Genomic DNA, 20,783 nt, shown 5'->3' with positions numbered 1-20,783 from the left:
CAGATGGACAAAGTTTGGTGTTAAGTTTGCTTAACTCAGTATGTATGGCACTAAATCAATGCAGATAAAATGAATATTTGAAAAGTGATGCTAAAATAAAATAAAAATTATACTAATGAGACTTGACAGTGATTTAAATATTTATGAAACTCTCTGTGTTTGATGATGATGCTGCTATGATTCAATGTATGTACGTGTGTATTTCGGAGGTGGGCTGATCAGTGAGCGTGTGTGTGTGTGTGTGTGTGTAAGTGTGTACATGTACGTTTGTGTTTGTGTGCGTGCTTGCATGTGTCTAAGCGTGTCTGGACAACACAGGTGATGATGTCACACATTCCACCACGATTAGTTTGGGTATACACACGGCCACATCTTCACTGCTGCTCCACATGTGTGTGTGTGTGTGTCTGTGTGTGTGTGTGTGTTTGTGTGTCTGTGTGTGTTTGTGTGTGTGTGTGTGTGTGTGTCAGTATTAGATGTCCATCTATGTCTGAGGAGGCCGGGAGATGATGTGGAAACCGGCCACTAGGGGCAACCGTAAGCGCTGGTTGCAAGTTCAAATCCAGTGATAGAAAGCTGTTTTTGAGATGTTTATTTTAATCCTTTCCCAAACCCTAACCCTTACCTTAACCATTTAGAGGTAATGCTTAACCTTAAGATTTCAGGGGGTTAATGCCTAAAATTAACCTTTACTTTACAAATTCTGAGTTAACCTTAAACACTTTGAAATTTGACGTTTGGAACAACTTCAAAATTTGACGTTTGAGAAACATGGATGAACGTCTAATTCTGACGTGAGACTGTGAGAGCTGGTAGGTGTGTGTGTGCCCGTTCAGTATTTTCAAATGTATGTGTATGTGTGTGTATTTGCAGTGTGTGTGTGTGTGTATTATTTTCTCACCCGATCTCCCTTCTCTCCCTTCATTCTGTGCTGTCCAGTGTGTCCAACTGAGGCCAGCTGAAACAAACAAACAAACCAAACATGAACACATCTATCACACTGAACATCTGTCTGTCTTACTGTATCATCTGAGACAGAATAGGATACCATGACGACAGACATTAGAAGAGTTAGCTAAAGCATACAGATATGGCTGAAGAGGATGTGTAACTAGAGGTGTAGTCATTCACCTGGGTATTACTTCACTTTACAGTGTCTCATACTTAGCCAGAAGGAGACTACATGCTATTTTCACTTGTTTATACGTGAACATCATTGCCTACATATTTATCCAATAAAACAGATTTCATTGTTTTATTGTTTTTGATATATATTCAATCCACAGGTATCTTGTTTCAAGTTACTTTTTTTGGTTGTTTGAGGACATTCTATTGTTGCAGTATTATTTTCCATGTGAATGACAGTTGATTGCACTTCTGAAAGGGAGTTTGATGGAGATACTGTATGTCTCATCTGTTCAGTCTTTGTTTCATGTGAATATCAGTGCAACATGAGAGCTTTCATCCAACCAGAACTTACATTTAGGTCATCGTTGAGAAGAACACAACCAGCACACTAAAGAGAGAGAAGAATGGAGAGAGAGAGACAGATAAAGACAGAGAGAGGGAGAAAAATAGAGGGAGAAAAAGAGAGACAGAGAGAGAGGGAAGGAGAGAGAAAAAGAAAGGGAGGGAGGGAGGGAGGGAGGGAGGGAGGGAGGGAGGGAGGGAGGGAGAAAAAGAGAGACAGAGCGGGGGAGAGAGAAAAAGAAAGACAGAAAGAGAGGGAGGGAGGGAGAGAGAAAAAGTGAGAGAGAAAGAGGAAGGGAGTAAAAAGTGAGACAGAAAGGGAGAGAGAGAGGGAGAAAGAGGGAGATACAAAAGAGACAGAGAGAGAGGGAGGGAGAGAGAAAATGAGAGAGAGAGAGAGCAAGAGAGAGAGATAGAAATGTTGACATCACATTAGTTCACGGTGAGATACCCTGTAATGTTTAACATCACATTAGTTCATGGTGAGATACCCTGTAATGTTAACATCACATTAGTTCATGGTGAGATACCCTGTAATGTTAACATCACATTCGTTCATGGTGAGATACCCTGTAATGTTAACATCACATTCGTTCATGGTGAGATACCCTGTATGGTTAAATTCACATTCATTCATGGTGAGATACCGTGTAATGTTTAACATCACATTAGTTCATGGTGAGATACCCTGTAATGTTAACATCACATTAGTTCATGGTGAGATACCCTGTAATGTTAACATCACATGCGTTCATGGTGAGATACCCTGTAATGTTAATTCGTTCATGGTGAGATACCCTGTAATGTTAACATCACATTCGTTCATGGTGAGATACCCTGTAATGTTAACATCACATTCGTTCATGGTGAGATACCCTGTAATGTTAACATCACATTCGTTCATGGTGAGATACCCTGTAATGTTAACATCACATTCGTTCATGGTGAGATACCCTGTATTGCAGCAGATCAAGGCCTTGTACAGATCAAGGCCAATGTACTGTGTCGATAACGCCAAGTGCCTTTAAAAAGGTCTGTGTCAGGTTGTGTCTCGTTAGATGAAGTTGCTTTTGATAGCAGGCGTGGTGAGCACAGAGGAGGAGGCTAAAAGCAGCAGAGGCCAGATCCAAGGCAAAAGTCACACGTCAAGGGGAGAGCCAGCTCTCAAACTCAGGTACAGTAGTTACAAAACATACACTGAGTATACCAAACATTAAGAACACCTTCCTAATACTGAGTTGCACACAGAGGAGGCTGGTGGGAGGAGCTATAGGAGGACGGCTCATTATATGGGCTGGAATGGAATAAATGAAATGGTATCAAACACATCAAACATATGGAAACCGCTTGATTCCGTTAGATGAATTCCATTCTAGCCATTACAATGAGGCCTACCCACTGAGGAGCCGGAGCCAGGCCCAGCCAATCAGAATGAGTTTTTCTATGCAAAAAGACTTTATTGCAGACATAAATACTCCTTATTTTAGCTCATGAAACACCTTACATGTTGTATTTATATTTTTGTTCAGTGTAGTATATGGATCCTCTATTGCAGGGGTGGGCAACTCCAGTCCTCGAGGGCCTGATTGGTCTCACACTTTGTCTCCATCCCTAGCAAACACAGCTGATTAATCAAATTCAATTCTAAACTGAAGATCACGATTTGGTGATTATTGGAGTCAGGTGTGTTAGCTGGGGAAAAACTGTGACACCAACAGGCCCTCTAGGACTGGAATTACCCATTCTGCTCTATTGGATAGAGTAGTGTTGATTATGAGAGAAGAGACATGGCGTGTGTCTGTTTGAATCCTGTCAGGAAGACAATAGACAGTTTGGACCAATCAGCGCACAGACTACCAATTTGGGACCAGTGGCCCAACTACATTAGCAGGGCTGCTAGTAATCTGAATCTAGTTGATGATTTCTGCGGTGCAATGATTAGGGTGCAGTTTCTCTAGTGACCAGAGAGTGGCGCTGTTACACCAGCTAAACATTCTCTGCAGACATGGGTTTGGGGAGGGGGTTTCCAACACACGCGAACACGCACGCACACACACACACACATGCGTCCCTCTCGAGAGACAGCGATCAATAGATACAGTAAAATCACCAAGGCACCAGAGAGTGTAGGCCAGCTGTAGCTCTTCACTGGGAAGACATACACAGACACACTACAGTTTGGTGTGTGTTACAAATTGCTGAAGCAAAGTTATTTCTAATGGAAGCATGGCAATTAATACAACATCTACCACCCAGTGTGTCAGCCCAGCCCGCTCGCCTCACACCAGCCAGTTAACATATATTCATGTTGTGTGACACCAGCCAGTTAACATATATTGATGTTGTCTGACACCAGACAGTTAACATATATTGATGTTGTGTGGCACCAGCCAGTTAACATATATTGATGTTGTCTGACACCAGACAGTTAACATATATTGATGTTAAGTGACACCAGCCAGTTAACATATATTGATGTTGTCTGACACCAGCCAGTTAACATATATTGATGTTGTCTGACACCAGCCAGTTAACATATATTGATGTTGTCTGACACCAGCCAGTTAACATATATTGATGTTGTCTGACACCAGGCAGTTAACATATATTGATGTTGTCTGACACCAGGCAGTTAACATATATTGATGTTGTCTGACACCAGCCAGTTAACATATATTGATGTTGTCTGACACCAGCCAGTTAACATATATTGATGTTGTGTGGCACCAGCCAGTTAACATATATTGATGTTGTCTGACACCAGCCAGTTAACATATATTGATGTTGTCTGACACCAGGCAGTTAACATATATTGATGTTGTCTGACACCAGGCAGTTAACATATATTGGTGTTGTCTGACACCAGCCAGTTAACATATATTGATGTTGTGTGACACCAGCCAGTTAACATATATTGATGTTAAGTGACACCAGCCTGTTAACATATATTGATGTTAAGTGACACCAGCCAGTTAACATATATTGATGTTGTGTGACACCAGGCAGTTAACATATATTGATGTTGTGTGACACCAGGCAGTTAACATATATTGATGTTAAGTGACACCAGCCAGTTAACATATATTGATCTTGTCTGACACCAGCCAGTTAACATATATTGATGTTGTCTGACACCAGCCAGTTAACATATATTGATGTTGTCTGACACCAGCCAGTTAACATATATTGATGTTGTCTGACACCAGCCAGTTAACATATATTGATGTTGTCTGACACCAGCCAGTTAACATATATTGATGTTGTCTGACACCAGCCAGTTAACATATATTGATGTTGTCTGACACCAGCCAGTTAACATATATTGATGTTGTGTGATACCAGCCAGTTAACATATATTGATTTTGTCTGACACCAGCCAGTTAACATATATTGATGTTGTGTGACACCAGCTCTGAGCCAAGCCTGCTCTCTCTACTTTACTATATGGAGATGTATTGCTCACTATAGACATCAATCTGTTGGGACACGTTTGGTTGTTCCCCATTCATGTTTTGGGAGTCCCAATTCAATGTATAAAGTGTGGTATGCAGTGTTTCCCCTATATTCATTCAGCAGTGGCGCATCACATGCCCCTGGATCCCCCTCAGGGAGACCTTTTCTGCTAACCCCCCTGCTACCTCTGCCACCACGTCTGTAAAAAAGAACTGGGGGAAAGACTGGGTATGCGCTAAACTAATTATTATGAGTACTCACCAGACATGTCACCCATTGAGCATGTTTGGGATGCTCTGGACCGATGTGTACTAACGCGTGTTCCAATTTCAGCCAATATCCATCAGCTTCGCACAGCCATTGAAGAGGAGTGGGACAACATTCCACAGGTCACAATCAACAGCCTGATCAACTCAATGCGAAGGAGATGTGTCATGCTGCAAGCATCCCCCTTTTTCCGCCAAACTTAACAATGGTCATTTTGGTCAAACAGTTCTATTTTTGTTTCATCAGACCAGAGACATTTTGCGTAAAAGTATGATCTTAGTCCCCATGTGCAGTTGCAAACGGTAGTCTGGCTTTTTTATGGCGGTTTTGGAGCAGTGGCTTCTTCATTGCTGAGCGGCCTTTCAGGTTATGTCGATATATGACTCGTTTCACTGTGGATATAGATACTTTTGTGCTTGTTTCCTCCAGCATCTTCACAAGGTCATTTGCTGTTGTTCTAGGATTGATTTGCACTTATCGCACCAAAGTACGTTCATCTCTAGGAGACAGAACGCGTCTCCTTCCTGAGCGGTATGACGGCTGCGTGATCCCGTGGTGTTTATACTTGCGTACTATTGTTTGTACAGATGAACGTGGTACCTTCAGGCGTTTGGAAATTGCTCCCAAGGATGAAACAGTCTTGCGAAGGTCGACAATTTCTTGGTCTTGGCTGTTATTTTGATTTTCTCATGATGCCAAGCAAAGAGGCACTGAGTTTGAAGGTAGGCCTTGAAATACATCCACAGGTACACCTCCAATTTACTCAAATAATGTCAATTAGCCTATCAGAAGCTTCTAAAGCCATGACATAATTTTCTGGAATTTTCCAAGCTGTTTAAAGGCACCGTCAACTTAGTGTATGCAAACTTCTGACTTCTGATTGGAATTGTGATACAGTGAATTATAAGTGAAATAATCTGTCCGTAAACAATTGTTGGAACAATTACTTGTGTCATGCACAAAGTAGATGTCCTAACCGACTTGCCAAAAGTATAGTTTGTTAACATGAAATTTATGGAGTGGTTGAAAAACTATTTTTAATGACTCCAACCTAAGTGTACGTAAACTTCCGACTTCAACTGTATATACCCCCCCCTGACCCACACACACTACTAATTGCGTTGGTTCATTGCTGTGAAAGTCTTCCAATAGAGAGAGATAATTCTGTCTCATTATATTCAGTCGTAGTTCCTCTACAGCGACTAGAGCTATGTTTCGACACAGGTAATATCCTGCATTACTCTGAGCCATGGGAAATGAGTAAAACATTAGTAAGGACACTAAGGAATGCAGTAATGGAGTGTCTGGAGTTTTATATGCTACTGCATATGTAAACAGAATTCTGCTACTGTTGGAGAATGACAAAATGAATAGGCAGCAATAGAGCAACTCCCCAAATAGCCAAGGTGTATAATGTTCAAATCACTCCACTGTCAGTAGTAGAGCTGTGTGTGTGTGTGTATGTGTGTGTCACACCATCTCACACTGTTACCCTCCTTCTCTGCCCTTTCTTGGAGTACAGTAACTGGCCTGGTATTTGGGTCACCAGCCGCTGGCATAAACAAATACCTTGCTCTGATTGGCCCATACCGCCTACATATGGTCTTTCTGATTGGACGCCAACTGACACACGTGAGTCTCTCCTCAGCTTCTTCACTAATATAGGATCAAGGTTGTGGTTGTGTGTATGTGTGCTTGTCTTTCTGTCTTTGTGTGTGTGTGTGTGTGTGTGTGTGTGTGTGTGTGTGTGTGTGTGTGTGTGTGTGTGTGTGTGTGTGTGTGTGTGTGTGTGTGTGTGTGTGTGTGTGTGTGTGTGTGTGTGTGTGTGTGTGTGTGTGTGTGTGTGTGATTGAAACATACCTTTTCTGCCAGACCCTGGGATCCAAGGATTTCCTGAGAGAGAGAGAGAGGAACATGAACATGAAAACATGAACTCTGCAATTTTAGAATGCTATGGACCTTTCATGACTTGAACCATTAGAAGACAGGTACAACATTGAACCATTAGAAGACAGGTACAACATTGAACCATTAGAAGACAGGTACAACATTGAACCATTAGAAGACAGGTACAACATTGAACCATTAGAAGACAGGTACAACATTGAACCATTAGAAGACAGGTACAACATTGAACCATTAGAAGATAGGTTCAACATTGAACCATTAGAAGACAGGAACAACATTGAACCATTAGAAGACAGGTACAACATTGAACCATTAGAAGACAGGTTCAACATTGAACCATTAGAAGACAGGAACAACATTGAACCATTAGAAGACAGGAACAACATTGAACCATTAGAAGACAGGTACAACATTGAACCATTAGAAGACATGTACAACATTGAACCATTAGAAGACAGGTTCAACATTGAACCATTAGAAGACAGGTACAACATTGAACCATTAGAAGACAGGTACAACATTGAACCATTAGAAGACAGGTACAACATTGAACCATTAGAAGACAGGTACAACATTGAACCATTAGAAGACAGGTACAACATTGAACCATTAGAAGACAGGTACAACATTGAACCATTAGAAGATAGGTTCAACATTGAACCATTAGAAGACAGGAACAACATTGAACCATTAGAAGACAGGTACAACATTGAACCATTAGAAGACAGGTACAACATTGAACCATTAGAAGACAGGAACAACATTGAACCATTAGAAGACAGGAACAACATTGAACCATTAGAAGACAGGTACAACATTGAACCATTAGAAGACATGTACAACATTGAACCATTAGAAGACAGGTTCAACATTGAACCATTAGAAGACAGGTACAACATTGAACCATTAGAAGACAGGTACAACATTGAACCATTAGAAGACAGGTACAACATTGGAAGACAGGTTCAACATTGAACCATTAGAAGACAGGTTCAACATTGAACCATTAGAAGACAGGTTCAACATTGGACCATTAGAAGACAGGAACAACATTGAACCATTAGAAGACAGGTTCAACATTGGAAGACAGGTTCAACATTGAACCATTAGAAGACATGTACAACACTGTTGGACCCACCATGAACCTGCTTCCAGTATGAAAAGTAACAGCTTTTCTTTTCTTTTGATCTTAAAAAGTTTCCTTTTTGAAAATGCAATGGTAATTATGTAGTGACCTGATGTTCTTACAAAGCCAACATTTAATCAGAATCTAATTAGAATTCTATGGCATATTTTGCAGGTAAATGCACACCACTGAAGCTAGCTGCTACCATTACATATCCCTGCATCAGCAGCAGAACAGAGAGTGGATGAAGAAGATATCTAAACTGACATACTGGTGTAGATCAGTTTTAATACTGCAGATAGATTGTGGCTTCCATCAGTGTAATTGTCTGCATCATTTCCAATCCCCCATATATATTTTTTTATAAATATTTTCCTTTATAATTTCCCCTTAACCCTACCACCCCTCCCCTAGTTGGAGTAAACTAATGGGGAAAGGAGGATACCTAGTCAGTTGTACAACTGAATGCATTCATATGAAAAGTGTCTTCCACATTTAACCCAACCCCTCTGAATCAGAGAGGTGCGGGGTCTGCCTTAATCGATAAACACATCTTTGGCCCCCGGGGAACAGTGGATTGCTCAGGGGCAGAACGACAGATTTTTACCTTGTCAGCTTTCAGCTAAAAGACAACAACACTTCTACTTCCAGATTATACATACTATCTACATTTTATGGACACAGCCAGATGTTTTGATCCAGAGTGCATTTTAAAGAGAAAAATAATGAAAGGAGAAGAAGAGGGATGAGGTGAGGTGAAGTAGATCACTAATAAACCCTGATGCCCAGAGAGAGAGAGACTTCCTTATATTGTCCATCATCGATCATCAGCTGTTATTTCATTGGTTAGTGCTATCACTGCCAGACACAGACCTGCATCTCATTAGAAACTCAGACAGCAGTTTAACAGTCAGTGTGCCACAACAACTATGAGCTCACCCACTCACCACGTATGTACACGCACACACACACACACACACACACACACACACACACACACACACACACACACACACACACACACACACACACACACACACACACACACACACACACACACACACACACACACACACACACACACACACACACACACACACACACACACACACACACACAGCTCTGTTCCTGTTATTGTGTCTGGCAAGGCAACAGTATTCTCTGGGATTGATTATTCCTGTCTGTAGTCTGCCAGAGCTCTGAGTTAACAACAGCTCACCAAAAGACAAACAGCCTAATGAATGGATGAATGGAAAATGATGGCATTAATATAAATCATGAAGTGAGACAAGATGATTTGGCTTCACAACATAATGAAATAGTATTATCTATCTGGCAATCTAGCACTGTTGCAAATGTTGAAAAAAATCATATTTCTCAATAGTGTTCGTGGAGGTCATCATGATACTGTTGATTCCATCAATCTCTCGTTTGGTTAGATCACTGCTTATTAGGGGAGGACCAATGAATAACAGGAGAACCAATAGAATGTTTTGGTAGAAGCGTTCCCCTACCAGTCAGTACTTGGTGTTGTTGGTCTGCCTGCTGGTATATCTGAGTGTGTATTACCTGGTTAAAGGCAAGGACCGGCTGTTCTAGGTCGTTCTCGGCAGCGCGACGACTCTTGGGGGCGTCAGGGGGGCACTGAGAAAGAGAGAGCGAGAGAGAGAGAGGAGCCATGGGTCAAAGGTGAAAAGCTAGCCTACAGGTAGCAAACATCAATTGGGGATTGTGTATCGTGAACTGCCTGGAAACATCTGAACTGAAAAGCTAAACTGAAGACGAAGTAATCTAACACTGTTTCCATATTTTGAGAGGTTTTCCATGGCAACAAAGGAAATCAACAACATGAAGTTTAGCCCCCTCGGACACTCCATGTCTAGCCATAAAATATACCACTCTCTTTATCAGCTGTCTTTTCAGAACTCTGTTGGTGGGATGTGTGTGTGTGTGTGTGTGTGTGTGTGTGGGTGCGTGCGTGTCTGTGGTGTATGTGCATGTTTTTGTGCAGCTCCTGTTCAAGTTGTAATTACTGCTTGCGGGGAGCCCTGTAGCAGACAGCTCAGAGAGAAGGAGAAGAGAGAAGGTGGTCTGTGTCTTCCTCTCCTCCTCCTCCATACATCACTTCATCAATTCTAGAGGGGTCTGAAAGTCTACTCGGCTGTTCTGAAGGTGTTCTGAAGATGTTCTGAAAGTGTTCTGAAGATGTTCTGAAGGTGTTCTGAAGATGTTCTGAAGATGTTCTGAAGGTGTTCTGAAGATGTTCTGAAGATGTTCAGAAGATGTTCTGAAGATGTTCTGAAGACGTTCTGAAGGTGTTCTGAAGGTGTTCTGAAGATGTTCTGAAGGTGTTCTGAAGGTGTTCTGAAGATGTTCTGAAGGTGTTCTGAAGATGTTCTGAAGGTGTTCTGAAAGTGTTCTGAAAGTGTTCTGAAGATGTTCTGAAGGTGTTCTAAAGGTGTTCTGAAGATGTTCTGAAGATGTTCTGAAGGTGTTCTGAAGATGTTCTGAAGGTGTTCTGAAGGTGTTCTGAAGATGTTCTGAAGATGTTCTGAAGGTGTTCTGAAGATGTTCTGAAGGTGTTCTGAAGATGTTCTGAAGATGTTCTGAAGGTGTTCTGAAGGTGTTCTGAAGATGTTCTGAAGGTGTTCTGAAGATGTTCTGAAGGTGTTCTGAAGATGTTCTGAAGGTGTTCTGAAGATGTTCTGAAGATGTTCTGAAGGTGTTCTGAAGATGTTCTGAAGATGTTCTGAAGGTGTTCTGAAGATGTTCTGAAGATGTTCTGAAGGTGTTCTGAAGATGTTCTGAAGATGTTCTGAAGGTGTTCTGAAGATGTTCTGAAGGTGTTCTGAAGATGTTCTGAAGATGTTCTGAAGGTGTTCTGAAGATGTTCTGAAGGTGTTCTGAAGATGTTCTGAAGGTGTTCTGAAGATGTTCTGAAGATGTTCTGAAGGTGTTCAGAAGATGTTCTGAAGGTGTTCTGAAGATGTTCTGAAGGTGTTCAGAAGATGTTCTCTCTCTGTTTGCCGGTCTTTCACACACACACAAACAAATAAACACGCAAATATAAGCGTGAGGTACAAGTCCACATATGACTCATTTCAGGAAACCAGGCGTTTGTCGCGCGTCACTACATAAACGTAAACATTTTTATCAAAATGCGTTTTTTGGCATGTGAACTTTCATGTGCCTGAATAGGAAACGTGTATGCCATCTGTAAATACAAATACAAGCCTAGTTGGTTTAGCTGCCGAAAAAGCCAGGAACCTTCCCGCTAGCCATGATTGGTTGAGATGAGTGGGCTGGAGAGATGACGTTGGATTGGTCTGCCAAGTAGCACTCGTCTGTCTATAACATGAGCTGGTCAGTTTGTGTAGGTAATCCTACCACTGCTTTTTCAACGATATCACGTAGTAACTGCAAAAAGCAAAAGTGTTGCTCTGCGGTGGAATTAGAGTATGAGAGGTAAGGAGATGGACAACATTCTGCTGTTTGATTGCAAATATGCAGAGGGAGTAAAAATAGAGAACACACAGAAGGCTGTTGTATAAAACAGCTGTCTCCGGATGACATCTTCTAACCACGCCATCCGTCACAGAGGGAGAAGCGTCAATCCAAGATCATCTAGCTAGCTACATTTTCAGGTATTACACGTTTCTAATTTTGTCAGAAAGTTGTTTATTTCAAGTTAAAGGGTAATGTTAGCTAGCTAGCTAATGTGAGCTGGCTCGCTCGCTAATGTTACGTGTATGATCTGTGTAGTAATATTATTTGTATCTCAGAGCCATTTGCATTGCTAGTTCAAATCAAATCAAATTGTATTAGTCACATGCGCCGAATACAGCCTGGGTAGCCATTTGATTAAATGTTCTGGAGTCTTATGGCTTGGGGGTAGAAGCTATTTAGAAGCCTCTTGGACCTAGACTTGGTGCTCCGGTACCGCTTGCCATGCGGTAGCAGAGAGAACAGTCTATGAGTAGGGTGGCTGGAGTCTTTGACAATTTTTGGGGCGTTCCTCTGACTCCGCCTGGTATAGAGGTCCTAGATGGCAGGAAGCTTAGCCCCAGTGATGCACTAGGCCGTACGCACTACCCTCTGTAGTGCCTTGCTGTCGGAGGCCAAGCAGTTGCCATACTAGGCAGTGATGGAACCAGTCAGGATGCTGGAATAGGGCACATGCAGAATATGTTTTGCAGTGCCCTCTTCACAACTGTCTTGGTGTGTTTGGACCATGTTAGTTTGTTGGTGATGTGGACACCAAGGAACTTGAAGCTCTCAACCTGCTCCACTACAGCCCCGTCGATGAGAATGGGGGAGAGCTTGGTCCTCCTTTTCCTGTAGTCCATAATCAGCTCCTTTGTCTTGATCACGTTGAGGGACATGTTGTTGACCTGGCACCACAAGGCCAGGTCTCTGACCTCCTCCCTATAGGCTGTCTCATCGTTGTCGGTGATCAGGCCTACCACTGTTATGTCATCGGCAAACTTAATGATGGTGTTGGAGTCGTGCCTGGCCGTGCAGTCATGAGTAAACAGGGAGTACAGGAGGGGACTGAGCACGCACCGTGGCGGATGTGTTGTTACCTACCCTTACCACCTGGGTGCGGCCCGTCAGGAAGTCCAGGATCCAGTTGCAGAGGGAGGTGTTTAGTCCCAGGGTCTTTAGCTTATTGATGAGCGTTGAGGGCACTATGGTGTTGAACGCTGAGCTGTAGTCAATGAATAACATTCTCACATAGGTATTCCTTTTCTCCAGGTGGAAAAGGGCAGTGTGGAGTGCAATAGAGAGTGCATATTTTATGCATTATCTATGGATCTGTTTGGGCGGTATGCAAATTGGAGTGGAGGTCCAGGGTGTCTGGATGACGGTTTTAATGTGAGCCATGACCAGCCTTTCAAAGCCTTAAACGGCTATAGATGTGAGTGCTACGGGGCAGTAGTCATTTAGACAGGTTATCTTGGCACAGGGACTATGCGTGATGGCTGGTGTTTAGAAAGGTTGTGGGAGTGTTATGTAATGGTTGTGGGAGTGTTGTGTGATGGTTTGTGTGATGGTTGTGGGAGTGTTGTTTAATCGTTGTGGGAGTGTTATGTAATGGTTGTGGGAGTGTTGTGTGCTGGTTGTGGGAGTGTTGCGTGATGGTTATGGGAGTGTTGTTTGATGGTTGTGGGAGTGTTGTTTGATGGTTGGTGTTCTGGTTGGTGTATGGTCCCGTGTGGCTCAGTTGGTAGAGCATGGCGCTTGCAACGCCAGGGTTGTGGGTTCAATTCCCACGGGGGGACCAGGATGAATATGTATGAACTTTCCAATTTGTAAGTCGCTCTGGATAAGAGCGTCTGCTAAATGACTAAAATGTTAAATGTTAAAAATGTTCTCACCCTAGCACCAGGTATCTCACAGCAGGACTCCTGAATGGCCAGGGAGGCGTCACAATACACCATCACCTGCTGAATGTCCATCTGAGAGACAAGAGAGACGCAGAAGACAGGGGGCAGGGAAAACAGAGTAAGACAGAGAGAGAAAGAGAGAGAAAGAGGAGGAGATAAATCTTGTTAGAGACAGCTCACTACAACTCCCCTTCTACAGCCATGACCATCACCCTCAAATATCCCTGTCCCCTCATCCCGCCCTTTACACATCTCCCCTCCTCCCCCTCTTCCTCCATATCTCCCCTCCTCCCCCTCTTCCTCCATCTCTCCCCTCCTCCCATCTCTCCCCTCCCCCCCTCTCCCTCCATATCTCCCCTCCTCCCACCTCTCCCTCCCTCTCTCCCCTCCTCCCCCTGTCCCATCATCTCTCCCCTCCTCCCACCTCTCCCTCCATATCTCCCCTCCTCCCACCTCTCCCTCCGTCTCTCCCCTCCTCCCTCCATCTCTCCCCTCCTCCCACCTCTCCCTCCCTCTCTCCCCTCCTCCCACCTCTCCCTCCATATCTCCACTCCTCCCACCTCTCCCTCCCTCTCTCCCCTCCTCCCACCTCTCCCTCCCTCTCTCCCCTCCTCCCCCTCTCCCATCATCTCTCCCCTCCTCCCACCTCTCCCTCCATATCTCCCCTCCTCCCACCTCTCCCTCTCCCCTCCTCCCACCTCTCCCTCCATCTCTCCCCTCCTTCCATCTCTCCCCTCCTCCCACCGCTCTACCACTCCCTCCACATCTCCCCTCCTCCCACCTCTCCCTCCCTCTCTCCCCTCCTCCCCCTCTCCCATCATCTCTCCCCTCCTCCCACCTCTCCCTCCATATCTCCCCTCCTCCCACCTCTCCCTCTCCCCTCCTCCCACCTCTCCCTCCATCTCTCCCCTCCTCCCACCTCTCCTTCCATCTCTCCCCTCCTCCCACCGCTCTACCACTCCCTCCACATCTCCCCTCCTCCCACCTCTCCCTCCATATCTTCCCTCCTCCCACCTCTCCCTCCATCTCTCACCTCCTCCCACCTCTCCCTCCAAATCTTTCCTCCTCCCACCTCTCCTTCCATCTCTCCACTCCTCCCACCCTCTCCACCTCTCCCTCCATCTCTCCCCTCCTCCCCCCGCTCCACCATTCCCTCCATCTCTCCCCTCCTCCCACATCTCCCTCCATATCTGCCCTCCTCCCACCCTCTCTATCCATCTCTCCCCTCCTCCCACCCTCTCCCTCCATCTCTCCCCTCCTCCCACCTCCTCCCACCTCTCCCTCCATCTCTCCCCTCCTCCCACCCTCTCCCTCCATCTCTCCCCTCCTCCCACCTCTCCCTCCATCTCTCCCCTCCTCTCACCTCCTCCCACCATCTCTCCCCTCCTCCCACCTCTCCCTCCATCTCTCCCCTCCTCCCACCAACTCTCCCCTCCTCCCACCTCTCCCTCCATCTCTCCCCTCCTCCCACCTCTCCCTCCATCTCTCCCCTCCTCCCACCATCTCTCCCCTCCTCCCACCTCTCCCTCCATCTCTCCCCTCCTCCCACCTCTCCCTCCATCTCTCCCCTCCTCCCACCTCTCCCTCCATCTCTCCCCTCCTCCCACCTCTCCTTCCATCTCTCCCCTCCTCCCACCTCTCCCTCCATCTCTCCCCTCCTCCCACCCTCTCCCTCCATCTCTCCCCTCCTCTCACCTCCTCCCACCTCTCCCTCCATCTCTCCCCTCCTCCCACCTCTCCCTCCATCTCTCCCCTCCTCCCACCCTCTCCCTCCATCTCTCCCCTCCTCTCACCTCCTCCCACCTCTCCCTCCATCTCTCCCCTCCTCCCACCTCTCCCTCCATCTCTCCCCTCCTCCCACCAACTCTCCCCTCCTCCCACCTCTCCCTCCATCTCTCCCCTCCTCCCACCTCTCCCTCCATCTCTCCCCTCCTCCCACCATCTCTCCCCTCCTCCCACCTCTCCCTCCATCTCTCCCCTCCTCACACCTCTCCCTCCATCTCTCCCCTCCTCCCTCCATCTCTCCCCTCCTCCCTCCATCTCTCCCCTCCTCCCTCCATCTCTCCCCTCTTCCCACCTCTCCCTCCATCTCTCCCCTCCTCCCATCTCTCCCCTCCATCTCTCCCCTCCTCCCACATCTCCCTCCATCTCTCCCCTCCTCCCACCTCTCCCTCCATCTCTCCCCTCCTCCCACCATATCTCCCCTCCATCTCTCCCCTCCTCCCACCTCTCCCTCCATCTCTCCCCTCCTCCCACCTCTCCCTCCATCTCTCCCCTCCTCCCACCTCTCCCTCCATCTCTCCCCTCCTCCCACCTCTCCCTCCATCTCTCCCCTCCTCCCACCATCTCTCTCCTCCATCTCTCCCCTCCTCCCACCTCTCCCTCCATCTCTCCCCTCCTCCCACCTCTCCCTCCATCTCTCCCCTCCTCCCACCATCTCTCCCCTCCATCTCTCCCCTCCTCCCACCTCTCCCTCCATCTCTCCCCTCCTCCCACCTCTCCCTCCATCTCTCCCCTCCTCCCACCTCTCCCTCCATCTCTCCCCTCCTCCCACCTCTCCTTCCATCTCTCCCCTCCTCCCACCGCTCTACCACTCCCTCCACATCTCCCCTCCTCCCACCTCTCCCTCCATCTCTCCCCTCCTCCCACCATCTCTCCCCTCCATCTCTCCCCTCCTCCCACCTCTCCCTCCATCTCTCCCCTCCTCCCACCTCTCCCTCCATCTCTCCCCTCCTCCCACCATCTCTCTCCTCCATCTCTCCCCTCCTCCCACCTCTCCCTCCATCTCTCCCCTCCTCCCACCTCTCCCTCCATCTCTCCCCTCCTCCCACCATCTCTCCCCTCCATCTCTGCCCTCCTCCCACCTCTCCCCTCCTCCCACCTCTCCCTCCATCTCTCCCCTCCTCCCACCTCTCCCTCCATCTCTCCCCTCCTCCCACCTCTCCCTCCATATCTTCCCTCCTCCCACCTCTCCCTCCATCTCTCCCCTCCTCCCACCTCTCCCTCCATATCTTTCCTCCTCCCACCTCTCCTTCCATCTCTCCCCTCCTCCCACCTCTCCCTCCATCTCTCCCCTCCTCCCACCTCTCCCTCCATCTCTCCCCTCCTCCCACCTCTCCCTCCATATCTTCCCTCCTCCCACCTCTCCCTCCATCTCTCCCCTCCTCCCACCTCTCCCTCCATATCTTTCCTCCTCCCACCTCTCCTTCCATCTCTCCCCTCCTCCCACCTCTCCCTCCATATCTTTCCTCCTCCCACCTCTCCTTTCATCTCTCCCCTCCTTCCACCCTCTCCACCTCTCCCTCCATCTCTCCCCTCCTCCCCCCGCTCCACCATTCCCTCCATCTCTCCCCTCCTCCCACATCTCCCTCCATATCTGCCCTCCTCCCACCCTCTCTATCCATCTCTCCCCTCCTCCCCCGCTCCACCATTCCCTCCATCTCTCCCCTCCTCCCACATCTCCCTCCATCTCTCCCCTCCTCCCACCTCTCCCTCCATCTCTCCCCTCCTCCCACCATCTCTCCCCTCCATCTCTCCCCTCCTCCCACCTCTCCCTCCATCTCTCCCCTCCTCCCACCTCTCCCTCCATCTCTCCCCCCTCCCACCTCTCCCTCCATCTCTCCCCTCCTCCCACCATCTCTCTCCTCCATCTCTCCCCTCCTCCCACCTCTCCCTCCATCTCTCCCCTCCTCCCACCATCTCTCCCCTCCATCTCTCCCCTCCTCCCACCTCTCCCTCCATCTCTCCCCTCCTCCCACATCTCCCTCCATCTCTCCCCTCCTCTCCCCTCCTCCCACCATATCTCCCCTCCATCTCTCCCCTCCTCCCACTTCTCCCTCCATCTCTCCCCTCCTCCCACCTCTCCCTCCATCTCTCCCCTCCTCCCACCTCTCCCTCCATCTCTCCCCTCCTCCCACCTCTCCCTCCATCTCTCCCCTCCTCCCACCATCTCTCTCCTCCATCTCTCCCCTCCTCCCACCTCTCCCTCCATCTCTCCCCTCCTCCCACCTCTCCCTCCATCTCTCCCCTCCTCCCACCATCTCTCCCCTCCATCTCTCCCCTCCTCCCACCTCTCCCTCCATCTCTCCCCTCCTCCCACCTCTCCCTCCATCTCTCCCCTCCTCCACCTCTCCCTCCATCTCTCCCCTCCTCCCACCTCTCCTTCCATCTCTCCCCTCCTCCCACCGCTCTACCACTCCCTCCACATCTCCCCTCCTCCCACCTCTCCCTCCATCTCTCCCCTCCTCCCACCATCTCTCCCCTCCATCTCTCCCCTCCTCCCACCTCTCCCTCCATCTCTCCCCTCCTCCCACCTCTCCCTCCATCTCTCCCCTCCTCCCACCATCTCTCTCCTCCATCTCTCCCCTCCTCCCACCTCTCCCTCCATCTCTCCCCTCCTCCCACCTCTCCCTCCATCTCTCCCCTCCTCCCACCATCTCTCCCCTCCATCTCTGCCCTCCTCCCACCTCTCCCCTCCTCCCACCTCTCCCTCCATCTCTCCCCTCCTCCCACCTCTCCCTCCATCTCTCCCCTCCTCCCACCTCTCCCTCCATATCTTCCCTCCTCCCACATCTCCCTCCATCTCTCCCCTCCTCCCACCTCTCCCTCCATATCTTTCCTCCTCCCACCTCTCCTTCCATCTCTCCCCTCCTCCCACCTCTCCCTCCATCTCTCCCCTCCTCCCACCTCTCCCTCCATCTCTCCCCTCCTCCCACCTCTCCCTCCATATCTTCCCTCCTCCCACCTCTCCCTCCATCTCTCCCCTCCTCCCACCTCTCCCTCCATATCTTTCCTCCTCCCACCTCTCCTTCCATCTCTCCCCTCCTCCCACCTCTCCCTCCATATCTTTCCTCCTCCCACCTCTCCTTTCATCTCTCCCCTCCTTCCACCCTCTCCACCTCTCCCTCATCTCTCCCCTCCTCCCCCCGCTCCACCATTCCCTCCATCTCTCCCCTCCTCCCACATCTCCCTCCATATCTGCCCTCCTCCCACCCTCTCTATCCATCTCTCCCCTCCTCCCCCGCTCCACCATTCCCTCCATCTCTCCCCTCCTCCCACATCTCCCTCCATCTCTCCCCTCCTCCCACCTCTCCCTCCATCTCTCCCCTCCTCCCACCATCTCTCCCCTCCATCTCTCCCCTCCTCCCACCTCTCCCTCCATCTCTCCCCTCCTCCCACCTCTCCCTCCATCTCTCCCCCCTCCCACCTCTCCCTCCATCTCTCCCCTCCTCCCACCATCTCTCTCCTCCATCTCTCCCCTCCTCCCACCTCTCCCTCCATCTCTCCCCTCCTCCCACCATCTCTCCCCTCCATCTCTCCCCTCCTCCCACCTCTCCCTCCATCTCTCCCCTCCTCCCACCTCTCCCTCCATCTCTCCCCTCCTCCCACCTCTCCTTCCATCTCTCCCCTCCTCCCACCGCTCTACCACTCCCTCCACATCTCCCCTCCTCCCACCTCTCCCTCCATCTCTCCCCTCCTCCCTCCATCTCTCCCCTCCATCTCTCCCCTCCTCCCACCTCTCCCTCCATCTCTCCCCTCCTCCCACCTCTCCCTCCATCTCTCCCCTCCTCCCACCTCTCCCTCCATCTCTCCCCTCCTCCCACCATCTCTCTCCTCCATCTCTCCCCTCCTCCCACCTCTCCCTCCATCTCTCCCCTCCTCCCACCTCTCCCTCCATCTCTCCCCTCCTCCCACCTCTCTCCTCCATCTCTCCCCTCCTCCCACCATCTCTCTCCTCCATCTCTCCCCTCCTCCCACCTCTCCCTCCATCTCTCCCCTCCTCCCACCTCTCCCTCCATCTCTCCCCTCCTCCCACCATCTCTCCCCTCCTCCCACCTCTCCCTCCATCTCTCCCCTCCTCCCACCTCTCCCTCCATCTCTCCCCTCCTCCCACCTCTCCCTCCATCTCTCCCCTCCTCCCACCTCTCCCCTCATATCTTCCCTCCTCCCACCTCTCCCTCCATCTCTCCCCTCCTCCCACCTCTCCCTCCATATCTTTCCTCCTCCCACCTCTCCTTCCATCTCTCCCCTCCTCCCACCTCTCCCTCCATATCTTTCCTCCTCCCACCTCTCCTTCCATCTCTCCCCTCCTCCCACCCTCTCCACCTCTCCCTCCATCTCTCCCCTCCTCCCCCCGCTCCACCATTCCCTCCATCTCTCCCCTCCTCCCACATCTCCCTCCATATCTGCCCTCCTCCCACCCTCTCTATCCATCTCTCCCCTCTTCCCCCGCTCCACCATTCCCTCCATCTCTCCCCTCCTCCCACCCTTTCCACCTCTCCATCCATATCTGCCCTCCTCCCACATCTCCCTCGATATTTGCCCTCCTCCCACCCTCTCCATCCATCTCTCCCCTCCTCCCACCCTCTACACCGCTCCATCCAGCTCTCTCCTCCTCCCACCGTCTCTACCTCTCCCTCCATCTCTCCCCTCCTCCCACCCTCTACACCTCTCCCTCCATCTCTCTACTCCCCACATACAGGTTGACCCAACCCAATCTCCCAACTTCCCACCAAAATCCCCCCCCCCCCATCCTCTCCTTTCCTGGTCCACCTCCATACCTCCACAGCGGCAGCATCTGTTGCCCTGATGCCCAGTAGGGTGTGTCCCTTGGTCGATAGCTCGCCGCGGGGCTCCAGGGGCTTGGTCTGGATGGAGCTGCAGTCTACATGTAGAGAGGCTGCCCTCTGCTGGACGCTGAGGGCCAGTTTGTGCCAACCACTGTCCAGGATAGACTCCACGCCCTCCCCCCTGAACACACACCCAACTGGCTCACCCAGGGGGTCGGCCCCCCATGCACGCAGGGACAGGGTGGCATCAGGACCATTCAGGTCAAGGGAGAACTGGGGGAGTGGGGGAGGATGGTTGGGAGAAGAAAGGAGGTGAGAGAGGGAGAGTGGGGGAGAGGCAGAAGAGGGGAGAAGAATTGAGACAGGAAAAAACAGTTGGGTCATTATCCATTTCTGATTGGGAAAGAACACCTCTCACCTCCTCCCTCGTTCCTCTTCCCCCGTTCCTCTTCCCTCGTTCCTACCACTATAGTGTCTACAGAGCTGAAGGAATATTGTAGGTATTGCTGAAGCCAATGGTTCATTGAATATGTCTATCCATTCCCAAGCAGTAATCCGCCATGAGAAGGAGCTACAGACAGAAGTTCAGTACAGTCCTATGCT

The 20,783-nt window shown here is 49.3% G+C and overlaps 1 protein-coding gene across 2 annotated transcripts in view; it reads right to left on the bottom strand.

Moving 5' to 3' along the window:
* LOC129830805 (collagen alpha-1(XVI) chain-like) overlaps positions 1-20,783 on the bottom strand; it is a 142,646-nt gene that overhangs the window by 80,041 nt on the left and 41,822 nt on the right. For both annotated transcript variants that reach the window (XM_055893547.1, XM_055893548.1), the window contains exons 6-11: positions 20,172-20,453; positions 13,603-13,683; positions 9,794-9,868; positions 7,051-7,083; positions 1,481-1,516; positions 902-958 (exon numbers count right to left, since the gene is read on the bottom strand). In XM_055893547.1, the coding sequence (XP_055749522.1) occupies positions 902-958; positions 1,481-1,516; positions 7,051-7,083; positions 9,794-9,868; positions 13,603-13,683; positions 20,172-20,453 (564 nt within the window). The remainder of the gene's footprint in view (positions 1-901; positions 959-1,480; positions 1,517-7,050; positions 7,084-9,793; positions 9,869-13,602; positions 13,684-20,171; positions 20,454-20,783) is intronic.

This window comes from Salvelinus fontinalis, chromosome 32 (genome assembly GCF_029448725.1).
Source record: "Salvelinus fontinalis isolate EN_2023a chromosome 32, ASM2944872v1, whole genome shotgun sequence".
NCBI classification, from domain to species: Eukaryota; Metazoa; Chordata; class Actinopteri; order Salmoniformes; family Salmonidae; genus Salvelinus; species Salvelinus fontinalis.
This window is presented reverse-complemented; position numbering and strand designations above follow the sequence as displayed.